This window comes from Ursus maritimus, unplaced genomic scaffold, assembly GCF_017311325.1.
Source record: "Ursus maritimus isolate PB19 unplaced genomic scaffold, ASM1731132v1 scaffold_2, whole genome shotgun sequence".
In the NCBI taxonomy this organism is placed as follows: domain Eukaryota; kingdom Metazoa; phylum Chordata; class Mammalia; order Carnivora; family Ursidae; genus Ursus; species Ursus maritimus.
This window is the reverse complement of record NW_024424452.1, coordinates 100668746-100696342: the sequence shown is the minus strand read 5'-3', so window position 1 is coordinate 100696342 and position 27597 is coordinate 100668746. Positions and strand designations below refer to the sequence as shown.

Sequence of the window (27597 nt, the reverse complement as noted above, 5' to 3'; positions counted from 1 at the left end):
GAGAGATGAGAGCCATTCGGAGGGCTTGAACCTGGTCTCGCTTTAGTTCTAAAAGGATCCCCCTGGCTGCTGTGTTGAGAGCAAGCCGTGGGGGACACAGGCCTGGCCCAGCGAGGGCAGTCAGGAGGCTGTTGCGATTACCCATGAGAGGTGATGGAGGCTAGGGGGTTAGCTGTGGACGTAGCAAGAATTGGACACATCCGATCTGTTTGGAAGGTTGAGCTGACAGAATTTGCACATGGCCCTGATTTAGAGTGAGAAAGAAAAAAAAAAAAAACTGAAGGTGACTATAAGGATTTTTGTCCAAGGAATTGAGCTTCCTTTTACTGAGATATGGAAAGTACTAGAAAAGCAGGCGTGGGGCAGAAACCAAGATTTCTGTTTTAGACATGGTAATGTAGGATGCTTATGAGGCATCCAGATGGAGACACCGAGCAGGCTGGGATTGATGAGTCTGGAGCTCAGAGGTTAGGGCAGGTTGGGGGTGTCTAAATATGAAGATGGTATTTAAAGTCGTGGGGAGGGGGTGACGTCTGCTGAGAAGGGAGGAGGTATCTAGAGAGAAAGGGTCTGAAGGCTGAGCCCTGGAATGCTCCCATGTTCAGTGATTGGAGAGACAAGGAGGAACCAGCAAACAGACTGGGGAAGCATTGGCCACTGAGGCAGGGAAATGAAAAGAGAGTGGTGTCCTGAGATCAAGGAGAACAGAAAAGTCAAGGAAGATGAGAGCTGAGCATTGACTTGACTTTGGCAATGGGGAGATCAGCGGGGACCTTGGCAGGAGCAGTTTCATTGGAATTATGGGAAAGAATGCCTGGTTACAGTGGACCGGGGAGGGAGAGCATAGAATGCAAGGAGGGGCAATTCCTTTGGAGTGTTTTGCTACAGAGAGAAATAGGAAAGAGGCTGGGGGAGAATGTGGAGCCAAGGAGGGTTTCCTTGAAAATGGGAGAAATGACAGCATATCCTCAGGCTCTGGAAATACCTGGTAGTGAGGATGTAACTATAGGAGCAAAGCCTTTGAATAAATGGAAGGGGTTAAGACCCTGTGTGCCAGGCGAGAAGCTGGATTTAGGAAAGGAAGCATCCACGGTAGCAAGAGGGGACATAAAGCAAATGGGCATAAAGCAATGAGAGTCAGGGCTCAGATGTCAGGAGAGGAACAGAAAAGCTCTGAGGCAACAGGATTTGGTGGCCTGGGGCCACAGGAAGAAGGAGTCTGGGGTGACTCAGCACCCCCCAAAAAGAAAGACTTGGGGGGACACACTCACCATGATTCTGTTCTGGTGCTGTGGGTTTGGGTGCTGGGTACACAAGTGGAAATGGGTAGCAAGTTGTTGGAAATGCAGGAGAGGAGCCGAACGTCACTCTGCAAACAGCAGAGCAGCGGTTCCATGAACCGGGCTGGCCCCTGATGCACGGAGGCGACGGTCGAAGCCTCGGGTGGGACTAGCCAGCTGCGACGGAGTTGAGATCCCACAGAGCTCAAGCCAGCAAAGCCACTCGGTTTGCCATTAGGAAGCCATCCGTTGAGCAGGATAGACTGTGGGGTTGAAGCCAATGATAAGGATAGAACAGTGACCAGAGAGTGAGAACAAATGGCCATGTGTACAGGAAACAGCTTTTGCAAGGAGTTCAGTGGGTAGTTGCTAGAAAGCGGTGGGTGTTGATTCATTTAGGGAAAGGGAGACTACAGGCAGAGCCAGGGCAGGGGAGAAATTCACAGCATGAGAAAAGATTGTTGAGGAATGGATTATTCTGGGGGGTGACAGCAAAGGACACAAGTCAGACCACTGGAAGAGGAAGAGTGTAAGCAGAGGGTGTAAGAATTGTGAAGGGTGCAAGGGAGCAGGGACATGGGGAGGAGGGAAGAGGGCGTTCATCTTGGGCAACATGTGAGTGTCCGAGGCAGCAGGCAGAATCTTCCACTGGAAGGGAGGACAGGACAGTGGGCATGAGGGTGGGAATTGATTCTTGAGGCATAGCCGAAGTGATGACTCCATCTGCAGGAAGAATGATGGGGCTGGGGTGGGCCTCGTGAGCTCGGTTTCTCCCTGGAGTCATGCTCTGCTCGGTGGCCCGGGAGCTTGGGGAAAGGGACCAGACACCAGGTGTGGTCTGGAGAGTCGGCACATTGGATGGAACGTCTCGATGTAAGCACGGCCGTTGTCGAAATGGCAAGACAAGGGTCCAGGCTGAGCAGGGAGGCATATGGCCTCAGGTGCTGGACCAAGAGAAGTGGGGTGGAGGGGATGAGGCCCTGCGAGTGGAGTGAGAAACAGCACTGGGGGCAGGCAGGAGGTCCCAGCCAGAGAGGTCCCTGTTTGAGCTCTTCCAAGTCAAGCTCTCCAGGCTGGCCTCCCTGCAGATTTGAAGCCGGCAGTCACTGCAGGGTGAAAGAGGGGAGCAGGGAACAGGGAAGAAGAGATCCAAGAAGCCAAGGCTGAAATCCAAAGCTGGCTGCCCTCTGGGCACAGAGTGCCTGCTGAGCTGTATCGTAGGAGGGGCGTGGAGAAGAGCACTCAGCCTTCTGAGCCACCCTAACCCTGGCCGTGATGGGCTTCTGTTCAGGGGTGGCTGGGGGACTAGCCCCAAAGCCAGAGGCCTCCCCAATGGGTAGGGCTTCCTTCTGAACGTCCCGCGGCCTAATGATGAGCACTTTAGACTCGGCCAGCCTAGGGGTGAACCCTGTGGTGAGTGGAGAGGTGGAGGAGAGGATTGGCACTAGAGACCCCTGAGATGGGGTGGACAGTTGAGGAAAAGCCTGGAGCCTGTGAGGAAGAAGCCCTCAGCCTGAGATTCCTTTAGGCTGAGCCCTGGCAGGAGCAGAACCTTCTGGGCACTTGGCTGCCTCATTGACTGTCTGGGGGAGGGCTTGGCCTGGGAATCCTGTGCGCCCCCATGTACAGAAAGACAATGGCAGAACTCTGTCTGCTCAGATCCCAAGAGGGTGGGGCAGACGAAGGGCAGGGTGGGTCCCAGGCAACACCAGCGTGCACGTGTGCGTGCGTGGGTGTGTGGGTATTGCGTATTTCCACCTATGTTCCATTTCCACTGGGGAATAGCGTCCCAAAGGCCCCAGGGTTTGAAAGCAAAGTTAGAAGAGAAAACTCTAAACAGCCAAAATAAACAGCCCAAATGAAAGGTAATTACTTTTTGAAGTTCGGAGTCTGTGTAGAGGAAGCCTGGATGAATCAAAACAATTCTTTGGTGTCGGAGGACCCAGAGGGTGTCGGTCATTATTTGATTTTTAGGAGCAGAAGTACCAGTAACGTTTCCTTGAAGTCATGTTAAGGCTTCACATTTAAATATTGATTCCTATTCCTGACGTACAAACCAGAGAGCAGACTAGGGCAACACTGTCTGTCCGAACTTCCGCACTGATAGAAATCTTCTGCCCCATCCAGTACGGTAGCCGCTAGGCATTCGTGTCCAGCGGTCACTTGAAATGTGGCTGGTGCAAATGAGGAAATGAATTTCTCATTAGATTTAATTTTCACTGTAACTCAGTCTCCTGTGCCTGGAAGCTACCACATGGGTCACGCAGGTCCAGAACACTGGTGGTCGTCCTTGGCTGCCTATTAAAATCCCTGGGATGCATTGAAACGTCTGAAGCCGGGCCCATCCCCTAGAAGCTGACTTAATTGGCCTGGGTGGGGAGCCCAGGAAGGAATCTATTACATTCTCCTTGTGATTCCCAGAGGGCCCGCAGGCTTGAGAACCAGTGGCCCGGGGGGCGGGCAGGGGGGGATGTTGCTTGGCTGGGAAACCCGGTGTACTGGGAACCAGTTCACCCACAGATAATGGGAAGATAAAATAATGGTTTCCCCTGTCCTGTGACTGTAGGACAAGGGTTTCTCCTGAAAGGTGGCCTAAGAGAGAACCTGGGTACATAGGAAAGACTGCTGTTCTCAGACATGCAGCACCTGCTCTTAAGAACCCGGCCGCTGGGATGGCAGCCTTGGCCGTTGTCACGGGCCAGGGGCGGACAGACGTCAGCTGGGGCGGCGGGGGAGGTGCTCGGACTCCCACAGAGGGCCTTTGCCCCTGGAGGATGGGACTTCCCTAAGGGCCTCGGTGGCACAAGCGAGCTAGTAGCCTCCCTGGACAGGGGTGTGAGTCCACTCAGAGTGATGGGTGGGCACTGCCGTGTGTCCCCTCAGGGATGTCCCCAGCATCTCATAACCCAGACACATGGGAAGAACTTGGGCCTCTTGTCAGCTGTAGGCACATCCCGGGGACGGGACAGGACCTGTCCCCGTCTGGTCTTCCCTCCTTGCTCCCTTGTCCCCAGCCTGTTGCCTCCCTGTCCCCACAGCTTCGTCCTCACCCCCACCCACCCCCACCCCTGATTGGCAGCCACTTGGGGTCTTCATGCCCTGCCGCTCTTTTTCTCTCTTTAACTCTTCTGTGTGTTCTTTCTGACGCCTCTCCTCACCTGCCCCCTCCCCCATGTCCCTCCTCCTCTCTCTCCTCCCCTGCCCCTCCCCTGGTCTCTTCTCTCCACAGACATTCCTGGCCTCCAGCGGAGGACTGTATTGCCTGGGTGGAGGCTGCGGGAACGTTGTAATTCCGGGCTGCATGAGCCTGCCCAGCACGCCCGCCAGCTCTCCGCCCTGCGGCTTGCATGCTCAGGCCTGGCCATGGCTTTGCATGGGGTGGACCCGGCAGGGCTTCCTTCCCTAGAGCAGGTGCCCTGGAGGGTTCGGGGGAGGCCGGGAGCTGGGGCTCTGTGGCAGAATGTGCATGGACGCAGTGGCTTTCTCAGAGCCCTGGGAAACGGGGTGAGGGGTCTCTCTGGCCCCCTCTGTTCAGATGGGAGCATCCAGAGAGGACGGTGACTGCTAGCTGGTGCAGGACCTTAGTGACAGTTCGCTGGCACAAGGTCTTTGGGGACACAGGAAGCCTGGCAGGGCTCTCCCCTTCCAGAGTTATCCGGGTGTCTAAGGCTAGGCTTGCCTGGCTTAGGACAGCCATGTGCCGGGTGGGGTGGTGGAGTGGCCATGTTGAATTGATGGGGACAGAGCAGTCACGCTCTAGGGAAATGGCACTGAAAGTGTCCTCCGCTCAGTGGCAGATTGAGGAGAAGGTGAGATGAGGCAGGAGGGCCCAGAAGGAAGGCTGTGGGCCTGGCTGCAGCCGCACGGGGGCCCAGGGTGGAGTCCCTGCTGCCTCTCCGGAGAATGGGCTTAGCGCACTCTCCGCACACCCCCCTCCTTTTGGCTCAGCAAGCCCAGAGCCCTGAGCCTGAGGAGGATGGGGCGCTAGTGCCTAGCAGGGGCCATGAGGCGGGGCTGGGACTCCTCTCCACCATGGACATCTCCCCGGCACACACACATCGCCCCTCCCGCCCCGCCTGCTCCTTACCCCTCTGAGGTGCCACCTCCAGACTGACCTCTGGGGCTGCTGGCCCGCAGGACCCCGACGAGAGTGCCCGCATCTCCAGCGCCTTCTTTCGCCTGTTCCGGGTCATGAGGCTGATCAAGCTGCTGAGCCGGGCGGAGGGAGTACGCACGCTCCTGTGGACCTTCATCAAGTCCTTCCAGGTGGGCCTGCCCCGCCCACCGGACCACTGGGGACCTGGAGAGGCTGTGTGCGATGTCCTTCTCGCCCAGGGCAGAGCCCCGGGGTGGCCGCGGGGTGCGCAGGGAGCTCGGGGCGGGTAAGGGCTGCAGAGCAGCGAGCGCGCTGACCCGCCCTCGCCCCCAGGCCCTGCCGTATGTGGCCCTGCTCATCGTCATGCTCTTCTTCATCTACGCCGTCATCGGCATGCAGGTGAGCGGCAGGCAGGCCCAGGTCGGGGGTCTTGGCTGCGTGAGAGGGGGGCATCTGTGGACCCTAGAGAGAGGCCTAATCGGCATGGAGGCTGGACCCTCCACCCTCCCTGCCTCTTCCATCCTGGCCACCAAGGTGTCAGATGCAGGACTGAGGAAGGACCCTGGGCACCTTGTCCCCAGTGACTGCAGAACGGGTCGGCTGGGAGCCATCAGGGAGGAACCTCGGCAGGCNCAGGGGCCACCGATAAGGGCCTCGGGTGGTCTCAGTCTACCCTCCGGCGAGCCCTCTCCCCCCATTCCCCGCATGGAGTCCCTAAGTTGGCTTGTGCTGGGAAAACCGGCCCGCCGTCCTGCTTCCCTTTGGCTTGATGGGAAGAGCTTCACCCAACCTTGAAAATAATCCAATTAACTTGGCTTCGGGTCTGCCGTGGCCTGTGGTGAAGGGGATTTGGAGGGGGTAGGGGTGAAGGAGGGGAGTAGGTGAGGTGGGAGAGGATGGTGGGCCTGGGCTGAGGGGCGGCTGCGATCTCGGTCCCAAGGCGGGAGCCTTTTGTGATTTGCAGATGTTCGGTAAGATCGCCATGGTGGACGGGACCCAAATAAACCGCAACAACAACTTCCAGACCTTCCCACAGGCGGTGCTGCTGCTCTTCAGGTGCGAGGCTCCCGCTGCCCGCGCTCCCGCCCCCCTCCGCCTTTGCTTTGCTCTACTCTGCCCAGAGGCAGGGCCCCGGCTTCCTGGCCCTGGGGCCCATGGAGCTACACAGTGCCCCGTGCTCCATGAGCCGAGGCTCTGCTGTCCCCGTCTTGAAATGTTTAATCGCTCTAAGAAGTCAGCTATGCTCCCCATTGCACAACCAATGCCATCCATTTTTTAAATCAGTTTTAACGAGTGGCCCCATTTTGCACTGGGCCCCGAAAATGACGTAGCCAGTCCTGAGTGGAGAATGGCCTGTCCCCCTGATCTCATCCTGCTGAAGCAGGAGACAGAGGCCAGAGGTCGTCCCTCCACGGGAGCCGTGGGGCCTCAGTGGCCTGTGACCTCGCCGCAGCTCGCTCAGCACGGCCTTCTCCCTTGCGGTCCCCCACCAGTGACTTGAATCATGGGTTGATTGTGCCCCTGCAGCCAAGAGACCCCTTTTCTTTAGTTTAGCTCCCGCGCGTAGTGCCGCATAGGGAGCAGGGGAGCTGCAGCACAGAGGGGAAACTGAGGCCCGCCTCACACTGAGCTCCTTGGTGAACCTAGGGGTCTGAACTGCCTCTTGTGGTGGGGGGGCAGGGGGTTGGAGGGGGCAGCCCCCGTCTGCCCACCTGTCCACACCCTGCACCTGCCAGGCTGCTGGCCTCCTGAGGGGCGACGCGAGGGGACGGGCCGGCAGGATCCCGCCTCTTCCAGGTGCGCGACAGGTGAGGCATGGCAGGAGATCCTCCTGGCCTGCAGCTACGGCAAGCGGTGTGAGCCCGGGTCCGACTACGCCCCGGGGGAGGAGTACACGTGCGGCACCAGCTTCGCCTACTACTACTTCATCAGCTTCTACATGCTCTGCGCCTTCCTGGTGAGACGCCCGCGCACGAGCCCGCCCCCTTCGGTCAGCTTCTGTCCCTCGGGGACTGGCCTCGGGGACCCAGGACACAGGAGACTCTGGTTAGATGGCCATCCTGGGGGTGACTTGATTTTCTGAGAGCTTCCTCATGCTCCGGGGGGGTTGCCGACAAGTTTTACCTGTTTGGGTTAGCCATTAGTAACCAGCAGAATTTAATGGGGCTCTGTCCTAAACAGATAGGGGCTCCCAATAAAGCCACCTGTCCCTCCCTATTCCTCTGAAGAGAAAGTTGCCCCCCCTGTGAGGGGAAACAGGGTCCTGGAGGAGGTCCCTGACGGGGTTAGGAACAGAGCGTGGATTGTTCTCAGACTCCAGGGCTGCTGTCCGTTCTTGTGGAAGGCCAAGGGCCAGCGGCATCCAAGGGACTGTCGTTCCTTCACTCTTTCTTCTTTCCTGTATTTGGTCAAAACTGTTGTGTGAGCATCCGTGTGCCCCTGGGCTCAGTGCAGAGGGTAGAAACATGCTGAGACCCAGCCCGGCCCTGAAGAAGCTCACTGGGGCCCCGGGGAATCCAGGTGTAAGCACATCTTGCCGTTCAAAGGGACACCCCCTATGCACCGACAAGGCCAGAGCAGTAATGGGGCCATGGCCCAGTGAGGACACTGAGGGGGATCATCTCTCTGGGGTGGGGGCAAGAGGCTGAGATTGGAGGTGCTTGAGCTGAGTTTTCAAGGATGAGCGCCAAGATCCCCATCGGAGGACGCTGCCAGCGCGGGAGCCAAGGGTGTGACACAGGTGGCTTTTGTGTGGGAGGGAGGTCATTCAGAAGGGCTGCAAGCAAGGGCCCAGGGAGGAAGGAGCTCTGGCCCCCTTACCCCGTGGACGTCTCCCGGCCCCCGACCCGATCCCCATTATCGCCGGCTTTTCCATGCTGGGAGCCCTCGGTTCTCTTCTTGCAGATCATTAACCTCTTTGTAGCTGTCATCATGGACAACTTTGACTACCTCACGCGGGACTGGTCCATCCTGGGCCCTCATCATCTGGATGAGTTCAAGGCCATTTGGGCAGAGTATGACCCGGAGGCTAAGTGAGTCCAGTCTATAAGATCTGTGCGTCCCTCAACTGTCCCCCCTTCCATCCTAGACCCTGTCCTGGAGTCCCCTATAGGGAGTCACTCTCCAGTTTCATAAGAATGAGTGGGCTTCTTCTCCCTTCATTATCTGAGGTCCCAGATCAGAAAATAGGAGTTTCTTAGGGTTGGAAGGGACCCCACAGCCGCGCAGGGCAGAAAACCCCTTGACTCTGTTGGGAGATGGTCACCCAGCTTTTGCTTGGCCACATCCAGGAGCAGGGAACTCAGTACCTCAGCGGGCCCTGGCTAGTCGAGTTGTAGTCCGTGGACCAGCAGTGTCCTAGCTTGATGAAAATGCAGAGCCCCCACCCCCCACCCCAGACTGACTGAATTAGAATCTGCATTGCTTATTGACCTCAGGGCTTGCGTATTCATGTTAAACCTTGGGAAGTACTACTGCTTTACATTCTTTCTAAAAAAGGTAATAAGCTCATATTTGATGAATGTTTCCCAGGCATCAGGCACTGTGCTAACCACTGCATACATTATCTCATTTAATCCTTACAACAACCTATGACACAGCTCTCCAGCTCTCTACCCGTCTCTGGAAGTGAGCTTCCGCCTCCAATGATCCACACCCTCTACTTCTATTAATAAAACCCAAGAGCCCCCCCAGTCAGCTCAAACAGAACCCACGGAAGGCTCTGCCATGGGGAAAATGAAGTCCAGATTCCACACCAGGATGGAGATCCCACATCTGAGGAATTCTGCTCTCAAAAAGACATCTGCCCCCAAAAGGACAGCCCATTCCTGGCGATGGGCAATAGTGAACCCAAACATTGTTTCTTCTTTAAAGGGGGAGCTCAGCTTCTACTTCCTTGGAAAATAGGAAGTGTGCCCCTGTGGCCTGGCTCTCTTCCCCTTGGCCCATTCTCTAAGCAGGGAGGAAGGGTCTTGGGGGGATGGGCTGCAGGGATACAAGTCTGTGTGTCCTCCTGCAGGGGCAGAATCAAACACTTGGATGTGGTGACCCTGCTGAGACGGATCCAGCCCCCTCTGGGCTTTGGGAAGTTCTGCCCCCACCGGGTGGCATGTAAGGTAACCAGCGCTGCCGGGGAGGGGTGGGCTCCGGGAGAGGAAGAGGCTCAGGTACCTTGGGACAGGGAAGCTGGTGAGGGAGGGCTTGATTGGATGAGTCATTTTAGAGCAGTCATCTCCTGGGTCCCCAAGTCCCTCCCTGAGGACCTCAAGTCTCAGCATTGTCCCCCCAACTCATCTTTCCATTCCCTCATGAAGGGCATCCTGAATCACCCACAACCCCAGCCTTCATGTCCCATCCCCTCCCAGTCCACGGACCAGGCTGGGATGACCTGCCAAGCCTGGCCTGGTCCCAGCTCCGCAGCCAGTCACTGCCCTTCCCTCGCAGCGCCTGGTGGGCATGAACATGCCCTTGAACAGCGATGGCACGGTCACCTTCAACGCCACTCTCTTCGCCCTGGTCCGTACGGCACTCAAGATCAAGACAGAAGGTGAGGGCTTTCTGGTGGGCGGCCCCCTCCCTTTTCTCAGAGGATGAGTTTTCCCGTACAGATTCTGCCAGATTCTCGGAGTTAAAGGTTGGAACCAAGAGCCATGGGGAAAAGTAGAAGGAGGACCCCAGACCATGACCACAACACTCTCATGCCTTTCAGGGCTTAGAGAGAACTGAAAAATTCTCTACAGGGCAAAGATCGCTAAGGATCTGTTTCCACACAGCTATGTCTGAACGGGGCCAGAGAAGTGGCAGTGTTAGCGTAGAGGTGAGGGCCACCAGAGGTTTGGCTCTGGGTGGGAGCAGAGGAGTTCCTCAAGTTGCACTGGGCCGGCAGTCCACACTCCGCTCCATTAACCCTGCAAGTCCCCCGCTGCCAGGAGGGCAGACATGGTGGGAGCAGGGAAAGGAGTCAGGGTGGGGGCTTGGTATTGTTCCTGAGCCCTCACTTAGGGCTCGGCTCTATCAGAGCCATCCCGAAGGCCATCAGGACCTCTGCCAGTGTCTGAGACAGCCCCAGGGAAGGTTTTCTTGGGAGGGCAAGGAGAGGAAGGCCAAGAGTCAAGAACTGGAGAAACTAAGTTAGGGCAGCAGGAAGGCTGCCTGCGGGTCCTTGGAACAGACCAGAGGACATGGGGATTTGAGGGCTTTTGAGGGGAAAGGGAGAAGAGCAGGAGATGACAGACAGCCTTCAAAGGCAGCCATACTGAGCACTAGAAGCCAAGGCTTATGGGGAGTGAATACATGACCCAAGGGTTGGGCTGCCCCATGGGGATGGTGATGCCCTCCCCCATAGCCAGTGCTCAGCCCAGTAGCTGCCAAAACCAATCAGCCAACCAACCAACCAAACAAAACCTCAGCCAACATTTGTTGAGTGAGGTGTTCCAAGAATCCTAGGTGGCTTTGTCAAGTGCCGTGGCCTTGAGCTAGGTGAGTTTAGGGCTGCCTCTGTCTGTCCCTTGCCCCCAGGTAACTTTGAGCAGGCCAATGAGGAGCTGAGGGCCATCATCAAGAAGATCTGGAAGAGAACCAGCATGAAGCTCCTGGACCAGGTCATTCCTCCAATTGGAGGTGGGTGCTGCTTTGGGAGACCAGAGTCCAGAAGCCACTGAGGAAAGGAGGCAAAGGACTTCTCCAGGAAGCCCTGTGGGAATCTGAGAATGGCCCAGACCCTTTGTAAATACCTTGGATAGAACCCTTGGTGGCCATCAGGGCAGGTTATCAGCCTTAGGACAGAAACTGCCCACTGTCCAAGTCGGCAAGGAGAGGAGTGTCCTGAGTTGCCCGATCCTGGCTACCCCTGGCTCCCACTCTGAACCCAGTTCAGATTCTTACCCACCTTCAGGACATCCCTTGTTGGCTCCTCTGCAGATGATGAGGTGACTGTAGGGAAGTTCTACGCCACGTTTCTCATCCAGGAGCACTTCCGGAAGTTCATGAAGCGTCAGGAAGAGTATTATGGGTATCGGCCCAAGAAGGACACCATACAGATCCAGGTAAGCCCAGCCTGAGCTCCAGCACTCCACTGAGCCAGGTCTCCAGGTTCCAGCTCCCTCTTCCTGTCTTTGAAGGCCAGTGATGGAAGCAGAGAGGGAATGAGGGAGCCATGTGAGTGAGGAGAAGGGCCAGGAGCTCCTCCATCTCTGGATGATAGGACCAAAAGAAATGGGATTTGTTCAAAAGAGAGATTTGAGTGCTTAAAATGATCCACTGTTATGCAAAGAAATTTAAAATTTTGTTTCATCTCTTCTGTTTTTTATTTCTATTTTTTGGTGTTAATTATAATGCACACAATGTACAAATTCAAAAATACACATGCATGTGGGCTGCGTGCTCAAAAACTTATTTCAATTGCAATTTTCACTTTAAAACAATCTCACAATTTTAAAAGTTGCATGTATAATACAAACACCTTTTTTTCTGAACCTTCTGAGAGTAATTCCCAACATGATGTTCCATCAATCCGGAACATTTTCATATGCAACAAGGGCATTCTCTTCCATAATTCTCTTACAAAATCACAATGCAACCACCAGAATTAGGAAATTAACATTGAGACTTTACTACCATCAAATCCTCGGGCCTCATGCCAGTTTCACCAGTTGTCCCAATAATGTCCTTTATAGTAAAAAGATCCAATCCAGAATCACACATAGCATTTAGTTTTTATATCTTCGTAGACTCTTCCATCCAGAACAGTTGCCCGTCTTTCCTTGATGTGACCTTGACACTTTTGAAGATTGCCAGGATATCCTTCAGTCTGAGTTCATGTGCTATTTCTTCATGATAGATTTAGGCCACACATCTTGGACAGGAATGTCACAGAAATGTTGCTGTGTTCTCATTGCAAGCTGTCAGATGATACTGATCGTGATTTGTCCCATTTCTTTGATCAACTCAAAAAATTACATGAATGACGTGTTCAATCAAAAGAGATCGTTTGTCTAGAAGACTGTATTGAGTAAAAAGATTTTTCCACCTGGAGGCCTGGGAGGGTGTGAAATCACCCATGAGGTTGAGAGAAGACTCCTTGGGAGCCATTAGGGTTTGGACCATCCCAGAGGTCAGATCAGGGCCTCATGGAGCCCTGGGACATCGAAGGTCCAGAGAGAGTGGGGCTGGAGCTGGGGCTAGAAATGAGTGAGGCTGTGGGAAGCAGTCTGGTCTCCCTCACTGGACTGGAGGAGTCATTGAGCTTCCATCCCCAGGCCGGATTGCGGACCATTGAGGAAGAGGCAGCCCCAGAGATCCGCCGCACCATCTCAGGAGACCTGACAGCTGAAGAGGAGCTGGAGAGAGCCATGGTAGAGGCTGCGATGGAGGAAGGGATATTCCGGGTGAGTGAAGGCTGAGACCACCCCATGTGTTCTGGGCACAGGGAGCAGCAACATCCCATAGAAATAAGGGCCAGGAGCCCAGCCATACAGGAGGGGAATTTGGAAACCGAAAACACCCACAGCCCACATCTCTTGGGATTCAGAATCAATGACGCAACCTACTGGCATTGTCAAATATAACATATACTCTCTTCCCTTCCTCTACCAAGCCTCACTGCCATCCTCATCTCCCCTAAAGCCCTAGTTGACATTCATCTCTTAGAATCCCTTCCTTACCAAATGCTCCGCCTGCTTCCAGTTACACTGGTCTTCAATCCTTTGCTCTGTCTAGTGTTTTTTTTATGACACTATACAACTAAAAGGTCCTTAATGACCACCTAGTTAAAACTTTTTGTGTTATCCCTGAGGAAATGGTAACCCAAAGAGATGATATGAGATATCCAATATCACTTAGCAAGTTAGTTTTAGACGTGGGACTAGAACCAGTTCTCCAGACTCCCAATGCCAGTGCTCCTTACGTGACAACATGTTTCCCTATCTGGAGTCTGTGTCTCCTGTGTAGTTCCTTAGTTGTGTCCTGTCTACCCCATTTAATTGAGAACTCTCTGAAGAGGGAGATCGTGATCCCTTTTCTGACCTTATAGCCCAGTCCATTCTCCTCTGGCCTTATAGGGTTTGTCTTCTCATACCATCACTTGTTCCCAGTACGTCATGCCAGGATGGCAGCCCCATGCACTCTCAGCTCCCATCCCCAGTCACTGCTCTCAGCCCTTACACTCTCCTCCTTGCCCCTAGAGGACTGGAGGCCTCTTTGGCCAGGTGGACAACTTCCTGGAAAGGACCAACTCCCTGCCCCCTGTCATGGCCAACCAGAGACCGCTCCAGTTTGCTGAGATAGAGATGGAAGAGCTGGAATCACCTGTCTTCTTGGAGGATTTCCCTCAAGATCCGAGCACCAACCCTCTTGCTCGTGCCAATACCAACAATGCCAACGCCAACATTGCCTATGACAACAGCAACCATAGCAACAGGCAGGTGTTTTCCAGGCAGTGGCAGCAACTGCCAGCTTTGGATGTAGGGATCCTGGGGTAGGGCTGGGAAGACCTGGTTCGTGGGTTCCAGGCTCTTTGGGAAGGGCCCATCTGAAATGTATAGATTGTCCTTTGCTTGCCTTTGTGTCCTTTGGGATCCATCCTCCACCTTAAGGCAATAGGCAGGCCTGGACTGCAGAGACTCTGTTGGCCAGTAGAGGGCAGCATTGGCACAAATGCCCTGTGGTTCCTTTACTCCCTCCTCCACAGCAGGTCTAGGAGCTGGGACCCATGGAACATAGCAGGTTTGGAAGAGAGAGTTACCACAAAAAGAGTTACTACAAAAAACTGTGGAAAATTAAAGTTTAACTGTTGGATTTGGGTTCCGGGGAGATTTCACTGCTGAGCGGGTCCTCTCTCTCCCACCCTGAGCTGTAGACTAAATATAATCTGTGATTACGAAAGTATCACGAAAAACAGCAGGATGAGGGGGAGAGCTTCTCAGAAATCATCACCTGTGGGCTGAGGTCCAAGCAGAGCTTCCGTTCTAGATAGGAGGACCTGGAAAGGCTGTCACACACCGTCCGAAATGGGCAGGCAGGGCAGATACCCCGTGAGCAGTTACTCCCCCGGCCAGGACTGCCTACACCCCCTTCCATTCAGAGCCCCACAGGGCCGGAAGGGCGCCTGTGCCCGGGTCAGCAGGGTGCCAGGTGTTCTGGGGATACAGACGCGCCAGACCTGGGATCTGCCCTGAAAGGACTGTAGTCTTCTTGGGACACGTGTCCTGGGACATGACTGTGACCAAATAATCACAAAGGGCAGGTGCCCTGAGAATGCAGGTGTCCTGATTGCCAGGGGCTGGAAAGGCCTAGAATGGAACTAAGCAATGTTTCTCAGCCTCCACTGAGCCTCCACATGCCAGCCTCCTCTCCACCCATGTTTCTCAGCCTCCCCAAATTGCAGTGCCTGGGGTCTCACCGCAGACTCTGGGGATGGGAGAGCCACTACTGGTTTTGGAAGCTCCCCAGGTGATCCAGTGTGCCACCTAGGTTGAGAACCAGTGTCCTCGAGGGTGTGAGACTGGGGCTGGGCCTCGGAAGATGAACAGAATGCGGAACGGGTAGCAGGAAGGGCATCCATTGAGCAAAAGAGAAGAGGAGGGGATGTATGTGGCTTCTTTCTCTTAGAGGGCAAGGACTGGCTGGGCAGAGAGCAGTGCGAGCACCAGCCCTACAGTCAGGACAACACCAATGAGGGGTCCAGACCCTGAGGGGCCACAGAGGGGCATGATGGCAGGAGAACCAGCAGCCTGCTCGGGCTCACCAGCCTTGTTTCCGTTTCAGCGTCCACTATGAAAGGGAGTTCCCTGGAGAGACAGAGACGCCTGCTGCCAGAGGAGCCTTTGGCCAACTCCGAAGGGTCCTGGGTCAGTCTTTTCTGTGCACCTAGAAGCTGAGCCTTCCCCCCAGACAGGCCTGGGGAGCCTGGCTCTCTCCTTACACTTGGGGAATCTGGCTTGGGAGCCTGTCGCAATGGGAGCCAGCTGGGCCTGGGATGGAAGAGTTGTCAGGGCCAGCTCCTCATCCAGGAGGAGGAGAAGGGTGCCGTCTAGGTAACTGAGTGGTGGGAAGGGGGCGTGCCAGGAAACTCACACCCCCCTACCCCACCCCTCCGAGGGACAGCCCATGGCTGCATGACCCCTTGGCCCTGGGGACCTGCAGCGGATGGTCTAGCAATCTCCCAGCAGGTCCTAGACTGCTGTGTGTGACAGCAGAAGCCCTGACGATGCCCAAGTTCAATGGAGATGAGGGCAATTGCCCTGCTCCCCAGAGCACGTACACACACACACACACACACACACACACGCACACTCACACTTCTGCATGCAAGCACACAGGGACACACTGGAGAAGAGCTTGAAGGTCTGGTCAAACTTTGGCCCCGATCCCCCCTCCAAGCCCACAAGGACAGAGACTAGGGCAAGTACAGGGGCAAGGGGACAACGCAGGGTCCTGCCCGGCCTGGACTTGGTTGGCGCCAGCAACACCTGCCACAGCCCCAAGGCTCTCAGCGAGCTCTGAGGGTCTGGCTGCCCGGCCAAGTGGAGCTCTGCTGACTCCAGGGCTGTGGCAGGACTCAGCAGCCCCTCTTGCCCTTGCCCTGTCTTGCCCCCAGGACCCCACAGCAAATCCTGTGTGGAAGAGCTAAAAGGACAGCTGACCCAGAGAGAAATTTCCAGCTCCCAGGCATCTCCTGCCCCCTGCCAGGTAATGGGGCAGAGGCCTGGGAAGAAACTCTATACAGAGGAGGGGGGGCCACCATAATTTGCCCATTAATAACAGAAAGGGCCGGACCCCTGGGTCCTCCCCTCTCTGTGGGTCTTGGCTGAGGCTTCCTCTGAGGAGCTGGAGTTTCACCGGATCCCAGGGGGCTCCAGCATCCCTGTTGGGGTCTTTGCTTTCGTGCATTTGGAACAGCATGCCAGGGCCGAGCCTCCCCTGCCTGAGGCGAGGAGGAGCCCTACCCCGGGCGCTCTGCCTGAGGAAGCATCCCACAGCAGTAGGACCAAGGAGAGTGGTTCCCTGTGCCAGACTCCGGCAACAGCACAGCTGATTCAAGAGGTGAGGTGGGGGCGGCGACAGAGCAGTGGGCGGCATTCAGGGATGGCCCTGGGCTGGCCTGGGCTGGCCAATAGAGGCAGAGCCCTGAGGCGGCTCCTCAGGAGAGCCCACCCAGCCTTCTGTCCTCCCCGCAGGCTCTGGTTCGAGGAGGCCTGGACACCTTGGCGGCTGACGCTAACTTTGTCATGGTGACCGGCCAGGCCCTGGCAGATGCCTGCCAGATGGCACCAGAGGAAGTGGAGGTGGCAGCCACAGAGCTGCTGAAAAGACAAGAGTCCCCAGAGGGCCTGGCCAGTGCCCTGGGACGCTGGAGCCTCAGGTCCTCGCTGGGCAGCCTGGACCAGCATCAGGGCTCCAGGGAGACCCTGATCCCGCCCAGGCCGTGAAGGCCCGCACAGCAGCAGCATGGGCTTAGAGCTAGCGTGCCCCATGGTGAGGGAGGGGCTGCTGGGGCAGAGAAGGGTCAGCCCACCACGGCAGCCCCTCTCTCTCTCCGCAGTTCAATGGACGGGCTGAGTAGGGGTGGTCGGGAACCACTGAAAAAAAGTCAGGAAGAAGTAGATTGACAGGCCTTTCTTCTACCAGCAAGAGGCACGGTTGGATGGAACCTCTAACGTCATTCAACTAGGCCCCATCCGTGCCAGTGTTGGCTGGCAGAAGGCCACTCCCACCAGCAGGACATTAAAGTCTCCAGGCCTGTGACATTGGCACCTGGCCCCCGCTTGTCTCCTTTTTTGGAAACCTTTCCTACTCTTCTCCTCAGTCTTCCCCCTTCCCCATTCCATTTCCCAGGAGCCCCGCTCATGGGCTTGGGAGTCTGGGCCTGGGAGGACAGAGGGGCCATCTGGATTGCGTTCCCGCATGCGGCAAAGAGGGGCCCATCGTGGAGAATGTGGATTCTCCTGGAAGTCTGTGGCCAGTTCCACTGACTGGGGCCCTGTAGCCCCAGGAAGGACTGGTGGCCTTACAAGCCACGGCCCCACATCCCACGTCACGCCAAGGCCAACCTTCTTTAAAGCCTCGTGAGGCTGGTCTTTTTTAAGTAGTTAAAGGGTTTTAAGGATGTGGCGGTGGAGGCCCAGGGAGGTGGCGTGGTGCCCCTCTGCTCACACAGCCAGCGTGCCAGAGGCAGGTGAGGTGGCCCAGCACTGGCCATGGCCGAGGTGACTGCTGGGCCGCCCCACAACCCCCTGGGCTCCTCGGGCCAGCCCCCGACTGCGAGTGTGCAGGGCAGGGAGACTCCCACTGGCTGCAGGGCTGCGGTCCCGGCACAGGCTTCCCCCACACCTCCCCTCAACAGCCTGGTGTCCTCCCCCGCAGAGAAGCAGAGGCCACCCCAGGGTCCCTCCCTCAGCAACTCTTACCAAACTGACGAACTTGCCGGCCTTTGTCTCTTGCTCTCCTGCCTAGCTCCTGACCCCAGGGAAGCCTGGCAACTCCCCCAGGCAGCTCCTGGATTCTTCCCCAGCCAGGTTCCTGTCTCCCTCTCGCCCCTCCCCCCTCTGTCTGTAGGTCACATTCGAGGTGTTTCCATCTTAACATGTCCTTGCCGCCATTTTGGCTATCTACCCGAGCTCTGTCTGTCTGTCTGTCTGTCTAGTGCATTCCTGAAGACCAAACTTCTTCCCTGGGTTGTCTCCTTGTCCACATTTTCATTCCTAGTTCCCATTTCTCATCCCCCTGCAGTCTGCCTTCTGGCCGTTGTTCACCAGTATCTCCCACAACCTTGTGGCCGATCCAGGGGACCCCAAGTCCTTACCTTCCTTGATTTCTAGGCAGCATTAGGAACAACGTACCTCTCCCTCCTTCCTGACTTGCCTGCACCCCGGCCCTCCTGAATTTCCTCCGGCCTTTCGAGTGCTCCACCCCCACGCTTCCCTGGGAGCTCTCGCCTGGCCCAGTTACCTCTCAGGTGGGGGATTGATTCCTCGGGGTTCTGTGTCCTTGACCCTCTTTCCACTTGGGAAGTGTCCCCAGATGCTCTCAGCCACTCACATCTCAGCTGCATCTGTGTTGATAATTCCCAATTGCATATGGCTAGCGCAAACCTCCACATCTCTATATCCTTCTCCCTGACAACGATGTCACGTATGTCCTGCCTGTGCCCAGAGTGCATCATGTCCAAATTCAGCCTCACTGTCCTTTCCCCATAGGCTGCTGCTACTCCGGTGTTGCTCATCTCAAGGAAACCCGGCCCCTGTTCAAACCAGAAGTCTGGGTGTTGTCCTGGGCCCCCAGCTTGTCCCCACAGACTCGTCCTCCTAAGTAGTTCCCAAGCCTGTCTCCGTGCCCACGGTGACTTTCCTGATACGTTCAATCAATGTTTCATGCCTCTTCTTTTTTCTTTAAGATTTTTATGGATTTATTTGAGAGAGAGCACAGTGGTGGTGGGGCGGAAGGAGAGGGGCAGAGGGGAGAGGAAGAGGGAGAAGCAGGCTCCCCGCTGAGCAGGGAGCCCGATGCGGGTCTCGATCCCACGACCCTGAGATCATGACCTGAGCCGAAGGCAGACGCTTAACCAACTGAGCCACCCAGGCAGCCCCGTTTCATACCTCTTCTATTCCAAGAGCCTCTGGACTGCCCTCCTGGCCTCCTCTCTTCCCTTCCTCCCAGTCTGTCTCTGATCTTTCTAAAAGGAGAAGCCTATTATCTTATTCCCTTGCTTACAAGCCTTAAAGGCACCCCCAAATCCTCAGAATATCGGGCAAAACCTTGCCTCTGCTCAGCGCCCCTGGGTCTGGCCCTCATGCAGGGCCCCTAGCTGGCCTCCTGCTCCCAGGCCAGCCCCGCCAGGGGGAGCTGCCCTCATCTCTGAGTTCCACTGCGCTGCTGTCCCTGGAAAACTGCAGGAACCCTCAGCCCCCTGGATCCCTCCCTAGTCATCTTTCAACTCTCAGCTTTGCTATTGCTTCCTGCAGAAAGCTTTCCCTGAACAACCCTCTGAAGCCTGGCCCAGAAACATGGCGTGCCTTCCCCTCCCCCCCCCCACACCCCAGTACAGCGGGGATCACTATTGCTTGTTTCTTGTGACCCTAGCCAGAGGCTAGCTTCACGAAATCAGGAGCAGGTCCCCTTTGTTCGATGTTATCCCCCCAAAGCTGAGCACTTTTCAACCCAGACCAGTGGCTCCCTGTTGATAAATGCAGGACAAGGGTAGGAAGGGCGGACCCTTCCCTCCACCGGCTCCCTACCCCGTGTCACCCGCCTGGGTTCTGCAGCCTCCGCCACCTTGGCAGTCTGTCCGGGCCCAGGAGGACAGGCAGGAGGTGCTCTGCCTCCAGGGGCAACAAGCTGGACTTCACCGCAGCCCTACACAGCGCTACGGAGCTGCCAGGCTGTTCAGATAAAGCCTAAAAGGAACAGTGTGGAAGGAGGAGGGCTGAGGGGGGAGCACAGGGGAGCAGGCTGGCGTGGGGGAGACAGGCTCCTCTGCTCAGCAGGACTGTCAGACAAAGACAATGTACCCGGAGGGGCTGGTGGGGCCACTTCTGTCGTGGGGGGGGGGCACAGGCTGGAGGTAGTGTCTGCTGGACCCCTATCTTCTCCTTGCTGATTCCCTGCAGACTTGGGGCCCAGCTGCTGGGTGCAGGGTCTGCCAAAAGGGGCGGGGGTGCAGCTGGTGGGAGGGGATGGGCACAAAGCTTCCTGCCAGCCGTGGCGACTAGTAGAGCCCTCCCATCCGGGAGGTGTCAAGTTCAGATGGACGGTCTCTGGAAAACCAGCGAGGGTGGGCGCAGGTCCAGTCCATCTTCAGAGCAAGGAGGAGCTCCCTGGCTCTGGTCTCCGTGCGTGTGTAGGCCCTGATCTCGGTGGGGCTGAGTGGTTCTTAAAGGAAACATATGGCTACTCTCTGAAACGTGTCTCAGAGCATAGTCTTGGAAGCCAGAGCCATTTGGACCTGAATCCCATTCACCTACCTCCATGCTGTGATGTCAGGCAGTTCACACAATCCTCTTTAGCTTCTGCTCCTCCTTCCGTAAAATGGGGGACTAATTCCACCTTCCAGGGTGCTGAAAGGTATGACCGTGACCGTGTAAAGACCCAGGCCTTGGTAAGAAGCTGTTGCTTCGATTCTGTCTGATGCTGGCTGGTGAGTGAGCCAGACCTTTAAGTTGGGAGGGCCCTGAGCTCAGGGGCGTCCCGGGCCTCTTAGGGAAAGCTGGGCAATGTGACTGTCAGCCCAAGTATCACTGTATCGGACCGCATGCCCCACAGCCCTGCCAGCAACTGGGACAGCCCGTGGACAGAGAGGCCAGCTCCGCCTCCGGAGAAGCCACTATGCAAGGCGCTGCCACCCCAGAGCTGACCTTGACCCCCATTTTTCTGGCATCTGATCCCAATAACATGTCACTCCTGCCATGGGGCTGACAGCTTATGGAGCCGGGTGACTCTCTCCAGAGAAAGAAAATCAAGACCCAGAGAAGGAAAGAGCCATAGACACCCAATTTTCCAAGTCAGTGGGAGGAGCCAGGAGGAGACCTCGGCTCCCCTAAACTTCAGAAAGGCCAGAGAAATGTTGGCTTCCTCATCCGTAGGACAATAAGAGCTGGCATTCAGCGAGCCCAGTTCACCAAGTTCCCCGGCCGGCGACATCTCATTCAGTCTTTGCGGCAATGTCTGTAAACCAGGTGTCCTTGTGAATCCTGTTCTGTGATGGAAACAGCTTTGGAAAGACTAAGTGAATTACCCAGAGTCACTTGGCCAAGAAGTAGTGACGCCAGGGGCCAGATAGGAGCCTGGACACTACTCTTGAGCTGCTGACTTCTCACATCGCTGTAAGGATCCCCTGACAATGGCCCCAGCCCCCAGTCCCCACCTCGTCCCCGGCTTACCTGGCCCAAGACCCTTCCCGCACCCTGCCAAGCGGGCTGCCACCCTCAACGCAGCCCCTCCACGCCCAGGCCCCACTTGCTGTGCCTTTCTGCCCCCAGCAAATGCCTCCGTGCTCGACCTTCCCAAAGGCCTGGGTACACGCTGTCTGTCGCCTCTTCCTTAGTGCTCTTGCATTGTGTGATAACTTTTGTTGTGGTCTTTATTACCCCGCAGTGTAATTAGGAGCTTAAAGTTTGTTTTTTCTACTGAGAGTTCCTCAAGGACAGTTTCTTTATCAAGTTTGTATCCCCAGCAAAGAGCAAAGGAAGGAAGGGAGGAAGGAAGGAGGGGAGGGAGGGAGAGATGAGAAGGGGAGCGAGGGTGAGTGCACGGCAGCACACCATGTCAACTGAAGAACAATGTGCATTAGATTGAACTTTTCGAAATTGCTGACATTCTAGACCGTTTGTCTATAAAACTGCAATTTTATAATGTCTAACCTACTATAATAAGGGTGGGTGCCCCACTGTCCTGCGGCACCCAAATACCACCCGTGCCTCTCGGCGGGGTCGCAGAGCCCTCACCTTTTGCTTTGGGGCAGTTTATACGAATCAGTCTGGATGAGGGCTCACTGAGGTGGGCATCCTGGCGGGACTGTTCTCAGGAAGCATGCAGACCGAGGTTGATGGGGGGGGGGGCTTTCAGCACTTGTTATCTCTGAGATGTCCCCTCTGGGGGGGGGAGGTGAGGGTTCACCACAGCAACCACAAGGAGTGGTCTGCAGGTGGGGGCCCCGTGGCCCTAGCGCCCGCCACTATCAGAGGTTCACTATCTCTCCAGGTGCCCCCACGTCTGGTCTTCTGGTCTTGGAGTTTGACCTCCTCCCAGGCCTGGGCCTCCCATCTCCTCCTCGCTCTCCTTGCTCTCCTTGGCCAGCCCTAGGGCCGCTCGTCAGTCTGGGGTGGGGAAGGCTGGGGGCAGGGGAAACAGATTATGGCCTCTCCCTCTGAGTTCATTCTAATTTGGGTTATGACTTCCAACCTTGTTTGGAAGTTCAGAGGAAGAAAAAGTTCTTTTCATGCTCTTTGCATCCTCCCAGTCCCGGCTAATTCTCCTCAAGGCCAAATGTCTTCTCTGTCAGCTGGACAAGTGTCAGGAAGCACAGGGGTGGGGGACATAGATTAATTTTTCAAGAGATTATGTCACCTCAGGCCAATGCAGGCTGTCATGGTCAAAAGGCCTTTGAAATTCTCCTAAAATTAACCCATGAGATTGAGCACGCGTGTGCGCGCGCGCGCACACACACACACACACACACACACACACAGCCTGGGGTGCTGGCAGTCATTACTGTCCCATAAAATACGCGACCTGGTATATTTTTGTGGAAGTGTACTTCAGAGGTTAATCTTGTGTGATCTCCCCCACCACCTTCCTCCAAGTCTCCAACACCCTCCCCCCAACTCCTCCTATTTTTAAAGTGTTAAATGTTTGTTTGCTGGCAATTTGCTCTGCAGGGTCTGGCTGAAGCAAATATCTATTAAAATCCAAGGCAATGATGCATCCTTGGGGACTGGAAATCTCTAGCTCCTAGGCAGGGTGGGGCTTATTTGTCAACTCAATCAGAGGGAAGGGGCTTACCACGGTGGCATCTGAAGCAAGGGGACGTGGCTTCTCTGGGGCTAGGACTGCCTCGGTGGCCCCCCTCTCGCCACCAGGTTTGGGACAGGGGGGTTCTGGCCCCTACCTTCCTCCTTCCTTGGCATCGTCTCTTTTTCCCCCCTCTCCTTGGCTTTATGCTTGGCTCCCTGCTTGCTCCTTTTGCATCTGCTTCCGCTCTCTGTGCTGATTCCCCAGCCCTGTCCCTTCCGGGGGAGAGGGGACCCTCAGTGAGCCCACAGGCCACCTGTGGCAGGGCAGAGGGCTCAGCTGCCCTTCAGGTGGCCAGGCCGGCAGTTCATTGTCCCCAGGACCCAGGAAAAGTTACCAGCTGCTCTGCACCCCTGTTGGAGCAAGTCACCTTTTAAAAAAAGTTTGTTGAGTTATAATTAATATATAATAAACTGCACATAGTCTATGGGCCCAATTTGATTATTTCTGAAAGATGTATACACAGCCGTGGAACCAACATCACCATCAAGACAATAGATCTATCCACCCCCCCCCAAATTTCCTGGTGCTCATGAGTAATCCCCCCTCTGCCCCTCCCAGCTCTGATCACTGCCCCTGCCTCCCTCCTCTCTGCACCCTCACCGCCCCCCCGGCCCAGGGCTGGCTTCTTTCACTCAGTGTAATTATTTTGGGGTTCATCCGTGCTGTACCGTGGAGAGTTCTCCTTCTTATTGTTGATAGTATCCTGTTATCTGACCTATGCCAGTTTATCCATTCATCTGCTGAGGGCCATCTGGGTTGTTTCCAGGCTGGGGGTATGACGAGTAAGGCCTCTACGAACGCTTGCCTGCAGTCATCGTGCGGACGTAGGTGACGTCTCAGGGTCCTCCGCCTGCATCTTCAGCTCGGCGGCTTCCAAGGCCTAGAGCCGTCCTTATTCTTTACTGTAATCTGCCACAGGATGAAACAGGAGATCGGCTCGCTTGGGTGGATTCGACCCCTGCTCTGTCACTTGTGATGTGACCTTGGGTAACTCTTGGTGTCCTCTGTTAATTTGGGGATGATGACTGTTCCTACCTCCTAGGGTTGTTGTGAGCCCTACATGAAGCATTTAAAAACAAAAGCCCGGTACCACGTTCAGAAATGGGAGCTGTCATGACTCGGCGTGTGCCCCGAGAGCATCTCTCCAGTCCGCGATCGGCTTTGTCCAGGAGCTCGGAGCTGGGGTTCACACAGGTGCATTCTGATACCCAACTTGGGAACAGTTTCCCAGGCCAGCGATGGGCGGCAGCCCTGGAAGTCCCTTGGATATTTTCTAATTACTTCTCAGAGTGGCTCTTGACCCCCAAAGGATAGCTCAGCACAGCTGCCAGGAGACCCCCAAGCCCCCATGCGGTGAAGGTGGAACCGTGCTCGTTCGGGACCCAGCTATCTGGAAACATGGCAAAAGCTTAGTTAAATCATAGGGAGTAGAGGTAAGTGGAGGCAGAGAGGCTGCCTGCTCCTTTCTGCTGCCCCCAAGTAGTCCAGATCAGAACCCAAAAGAGGCTTCTGTGGGTCCTAGACAGGCAGGTAGAGTCCTGGAAGGTACTTGGGCCCTTTGGGATCTTTATGGACCAGGGCTCTGAATTCCGGCTCCGCCCCTTTACTGACTTTATCAACTACGGTAGAGTAGGCTAGGCTGTGTGCCAAGGGAACATATAAGCCCGTAACTTCGGGGGCTTAACACTATAAAAGTTCATTTCTCACTTAAGCTCCATAGACAACACAAAGTGGCGTGAAGGCACGGGGAGCTCCTGAGGCTTCCACCTAGAAGGGGTATGCGTCCGTTTGGCCCACAGTCACTGGTCAAAGTCAGTCACATGGCCACAGCTAACACCAGAGGACACGCAGTCCTGCCTTGTGACAGAAGGCAGAGGGCCGGAAATATTTGGTGCACAGCACTAATGACTAGTGCACTAGCCAAGTGACCTCTGAGCCCATTTCCTCTTCTGCAAAATGGGGACAATAACAGTATTTACCTCGGAGATTGCTGTGAGGATTAAATGAGAAATCTTATGTAACATCCTTGGCACAGTGTGGCACGTGGGGTGAACAAAATGAAGCTGAGATGCCCTCCGGGTAACCCCCAGTGAGGCTGAGACCAGAAGTGTTTGTGTACAGAAGGGGTCCGGCATGCCAGGCTCTTCCCTGCGTTCTGCAAACACTTACCCTGGCCCCCCTCCCCGGGGCCCCCTACTCAGTGGCCTGCAGAGGCTGAGTAAGTCTCCCAACTCCCTGGATCACCAAGGAGCAGCCGGGCCAGCCAAACCTCCTCGCCTTATCCACACCAGCCTCATCCACACTCATCTTGGAGACTCCCTGTCCTGCAAGAGACTTCTTCATGTCCGCTTCGAGGACAGAGGCCCACTGAAGACGGGGCAGAGAATCCATGGGCAACGTGAAGGAAAGGACTCTCTGTTTTGTGCTGGGCTTCGTACTGGGTGCTCGATCCAGGTTACCTTATCTCAACCTCGCATAGTCCTGCGATGAGGGGAGTGCGATTATCCTCATTTGGAGGTGAGGGAATGGATGTTTGCAGTAGTTCCGGGACTTGCTGAGGGTTACATAGCTAGCGAGTGGCAGAGCTGGAATCTGAACCCAGATCTCTGACTCGGAGCACCACGCTTGGGCTTCCAAGCTGTCTCTTGTATTTTGTACCATCTTAGCTTTTATCCAAACCGTAAACTCACATGCGACCCCATCTTGGATGGTTAGCCCCTGGGTCCTTCCATGCTGTTGTGGGGGGTGCCCTGCTCTAGGACTATGGGGACCAGGCTTTTAGTCCCATGGTCCCTGCTCACTAGCTTATTGTACGACTTGTGGACAAGTCTCTTTACCTGTCTGGGCCTTGGTTTCTTCACCTGAAAACGAAGCCGTAAAACTAGATGATCTCAGGGTTCTTCCCAACTCGAAGGTTCTGTGACATTGAGAATTTCCCCCACCTGCTCCTCCTGCTTTCGCCTTCCTGGGCAGCATGGCAAAGTAGAGAGTGGATGAAGAGCCCATGTCTGAGGCTGTATGGAGTATTAATTAAACTGTCATTAACATTTGAAACGAAAAATAGTTGGGATTTTTAGGACTGACAGGGTGTTTATAATCCACAGCAGTTCTCTCTCCTTTCTATTTATAACAAATTCTGGTTTCCTCTAAGGCTAAGTCTGTCTCCTTCTGTAACAGAGGAAGTCAGGCTGAGCCCGCGCCTGAGCTAAGACCTCTGAATCTGCACCCCAGCAGACCCTCCTGGGGTTCTGAGCTCCTGTTGGCAGACGGAGCTGGGCTCCAACTCCAGGTGGGCGCTGGAGGGTGTGGCTGGACTGACAGGATGGGCTAAGGCCCGTTTTCCCATGGAACCAAGCACGGCTGTTGGGGTGGGGCGAGCAGTTAGGACTGGAGGTCCAGAACTCTATACTCTCCACTCCCAGAACCTCAGGACAATGCTCAGCTAATTTCTGCAAATGCCAACGCCTGGTGCTCACCCTAAAGAAGATGGAAGGGATCAGGACTCAAGTTCAGGCCCCCTCTGGAGACATTTCTAGAGCCTAAGGGTATCTCTTAGGTATACTGGTTTGTTACTGTGGGGTTGCTGTTGAGAGCTCGGCTGTGCCTGAGAGATCTGGGCCAGATGGCTTCCCCAAGTTGCTGTTGGAGTATTTTCACTACAGGAGTGGGAGCTTCCTGCCTCGGAGAGGGTCCTCTCAGCTCCCCCACGTTCCCATCTGCCCAGACGCCCACAGCTCCTGTCAAGAGAAATGATGGAGGCCCTTAGACGCCTGGTGGGGAAAGGCCTCAGCTCGGGACAAGAACTGGGGCTCACACCACAGTCCAAATAGGGAACTGGGGGCCAAACCCGGGAGAGTGTGTATGTGTGTGTTTGCCTGTTTCTGTCAGGCAGAGAGGAAAGGGGTGGGGGTTGGGGGAGATATGCACATAGGCAGCTCCTTGAGAAACTTCAGGGTTAGGGAAGGAAAGAAGAGCAGCTGGGAGGAGGGTGAAGCGGTGGGAAAGGGTGGGGGTGGGAACAAACCAGAGAGAGGAAGCAGAGGCTGAGGCGAAGCTGCAGGGAGACTGAAGAGGGCAGGGATTGTCCCCGGCCTCCCGTGACCCATCTAACCTAAATCTCCCGGAGTTACAGTGTAAGCCGCCTCCTGCCACTTGGATCCCCCTCTGACCTCTGTGCCCAGTTTCCCTCCTCACCTCCGGGCAGCAGCGCCCAGGAGTCCGGGTCTGGACATCTAGCTGCCCTGCTACTCCCTGGAGGTCCAGGAAGGAGCTGCTGAGGTGGCCTGAGTCTCCAGCCCCATGTGCCTCCCTGCTTCTTCAGGCTTGAAATCCTTTAGCCTGGAAGGATGGGGGCGGGGGAGGGGTGGTTGGTGCCGCAGCTCTGGCGCCATTTCCCAGCAGTGAAGCTGTGAGTCAGAAGGGTCACCTACTCTCGGAAGTCAGAGGGGACCTCCTAGAGGCAGGAAACCAGAGATGAGCCCCAGAGAAGTCCAGGGTCTGGGAGAGTAGCTTTGCAAAATGCAGCACTATCATCCAGGGGGGCTAAACCTGGAGCAAAAGCCTAGGTCAGCCCAGCTTCCTTCCCCCTGGGCAGTTGCCTGGAGGTGATGTGGGAAGTCTGGGACAGGCCGCGGGAGTTCAAATCCTGGGTCTGTTACGTCGGTGCTGGGTGAGACTCATCCTCCCATCTGCAAAACTGAAAAATAATAATAAAGC

At 55.7% G+C, this 27597-nt stretch overlaps 1 protein-coding gene and 1 long non-coding RNA gene across 2 annotated transcripts in view; one reads left to right on the top strand and one right to left on the bottom strand.

The window, feature by feature from the left end:
• CACNA1S (calcium voltage-gated channel subunit alpha1 S) overlaps positions 1-17125 on the top strand; it is a 67871-nt gene extending 50746 nt beyond the window's left edge. The window contains exons 29-44 of the mRNA XM_008685179.2: positions 4510-4566; positions 5418-5546; positions 5710-5775; positions 6341-6432; positions 7174-7333; positions 8281-8408; positions 9395-9491; positions 9820-9922; positions 10894-10995; positions 11296-11420; positions 12633-12761; positions 13557-13807; positions 15139-15221; positions 15971-16062; positions 16273-16416; positions 16551-17125. Coding sequence (XP_008683401.1) covers positions 4510-4566; positions 5418-5546; positions 5710-5775; positions 6341-6432; positions 7174-7333; positions 8281-8408; positions 9395-9491; positions 9820-9922; positions 10894-10995; positions 11296-11420; positions 12633-12761; positions 13557-13807; positions 15139-15221; positions 15971-16062; positions 16273-16416; positions 16551-16802 — 2010 coding nt within the window. The 3' untranslated portion in view covers positions 16803-17125. The remainder of the gene's footprint in view (positions 1-4509; positions 4567-5417; positions 5547-5709; positions 5776-6340; positions 6433-7173; positions 7334-8280; positions 8409-9394; positions 9492-9819; positions 9923-10893; positions 10996-11295; positions 11421-12632; positions 12762-13556; positions 13808-15138; positions 15222-15970; positions 16063-16272; positions 16417-16550) is intronic.
• A 6178-nt stretch (positions 17126-23303) lies between these two features.
• LOC121103698 lies at positions 23304-25801 on the bottom strand. The gene is made up of 2 exons (XR_005835889.1): positions 25719-25801; positions 23304-23790 (listed from the first exon to the last, which is right to left on the bottom strand). It is a non-coding gene; the product is annotated as an uncharacterized LOC121103698 (long non-coding RNA).
• Positions 25802-27597: the final 1796 nt, after the last annotated feature.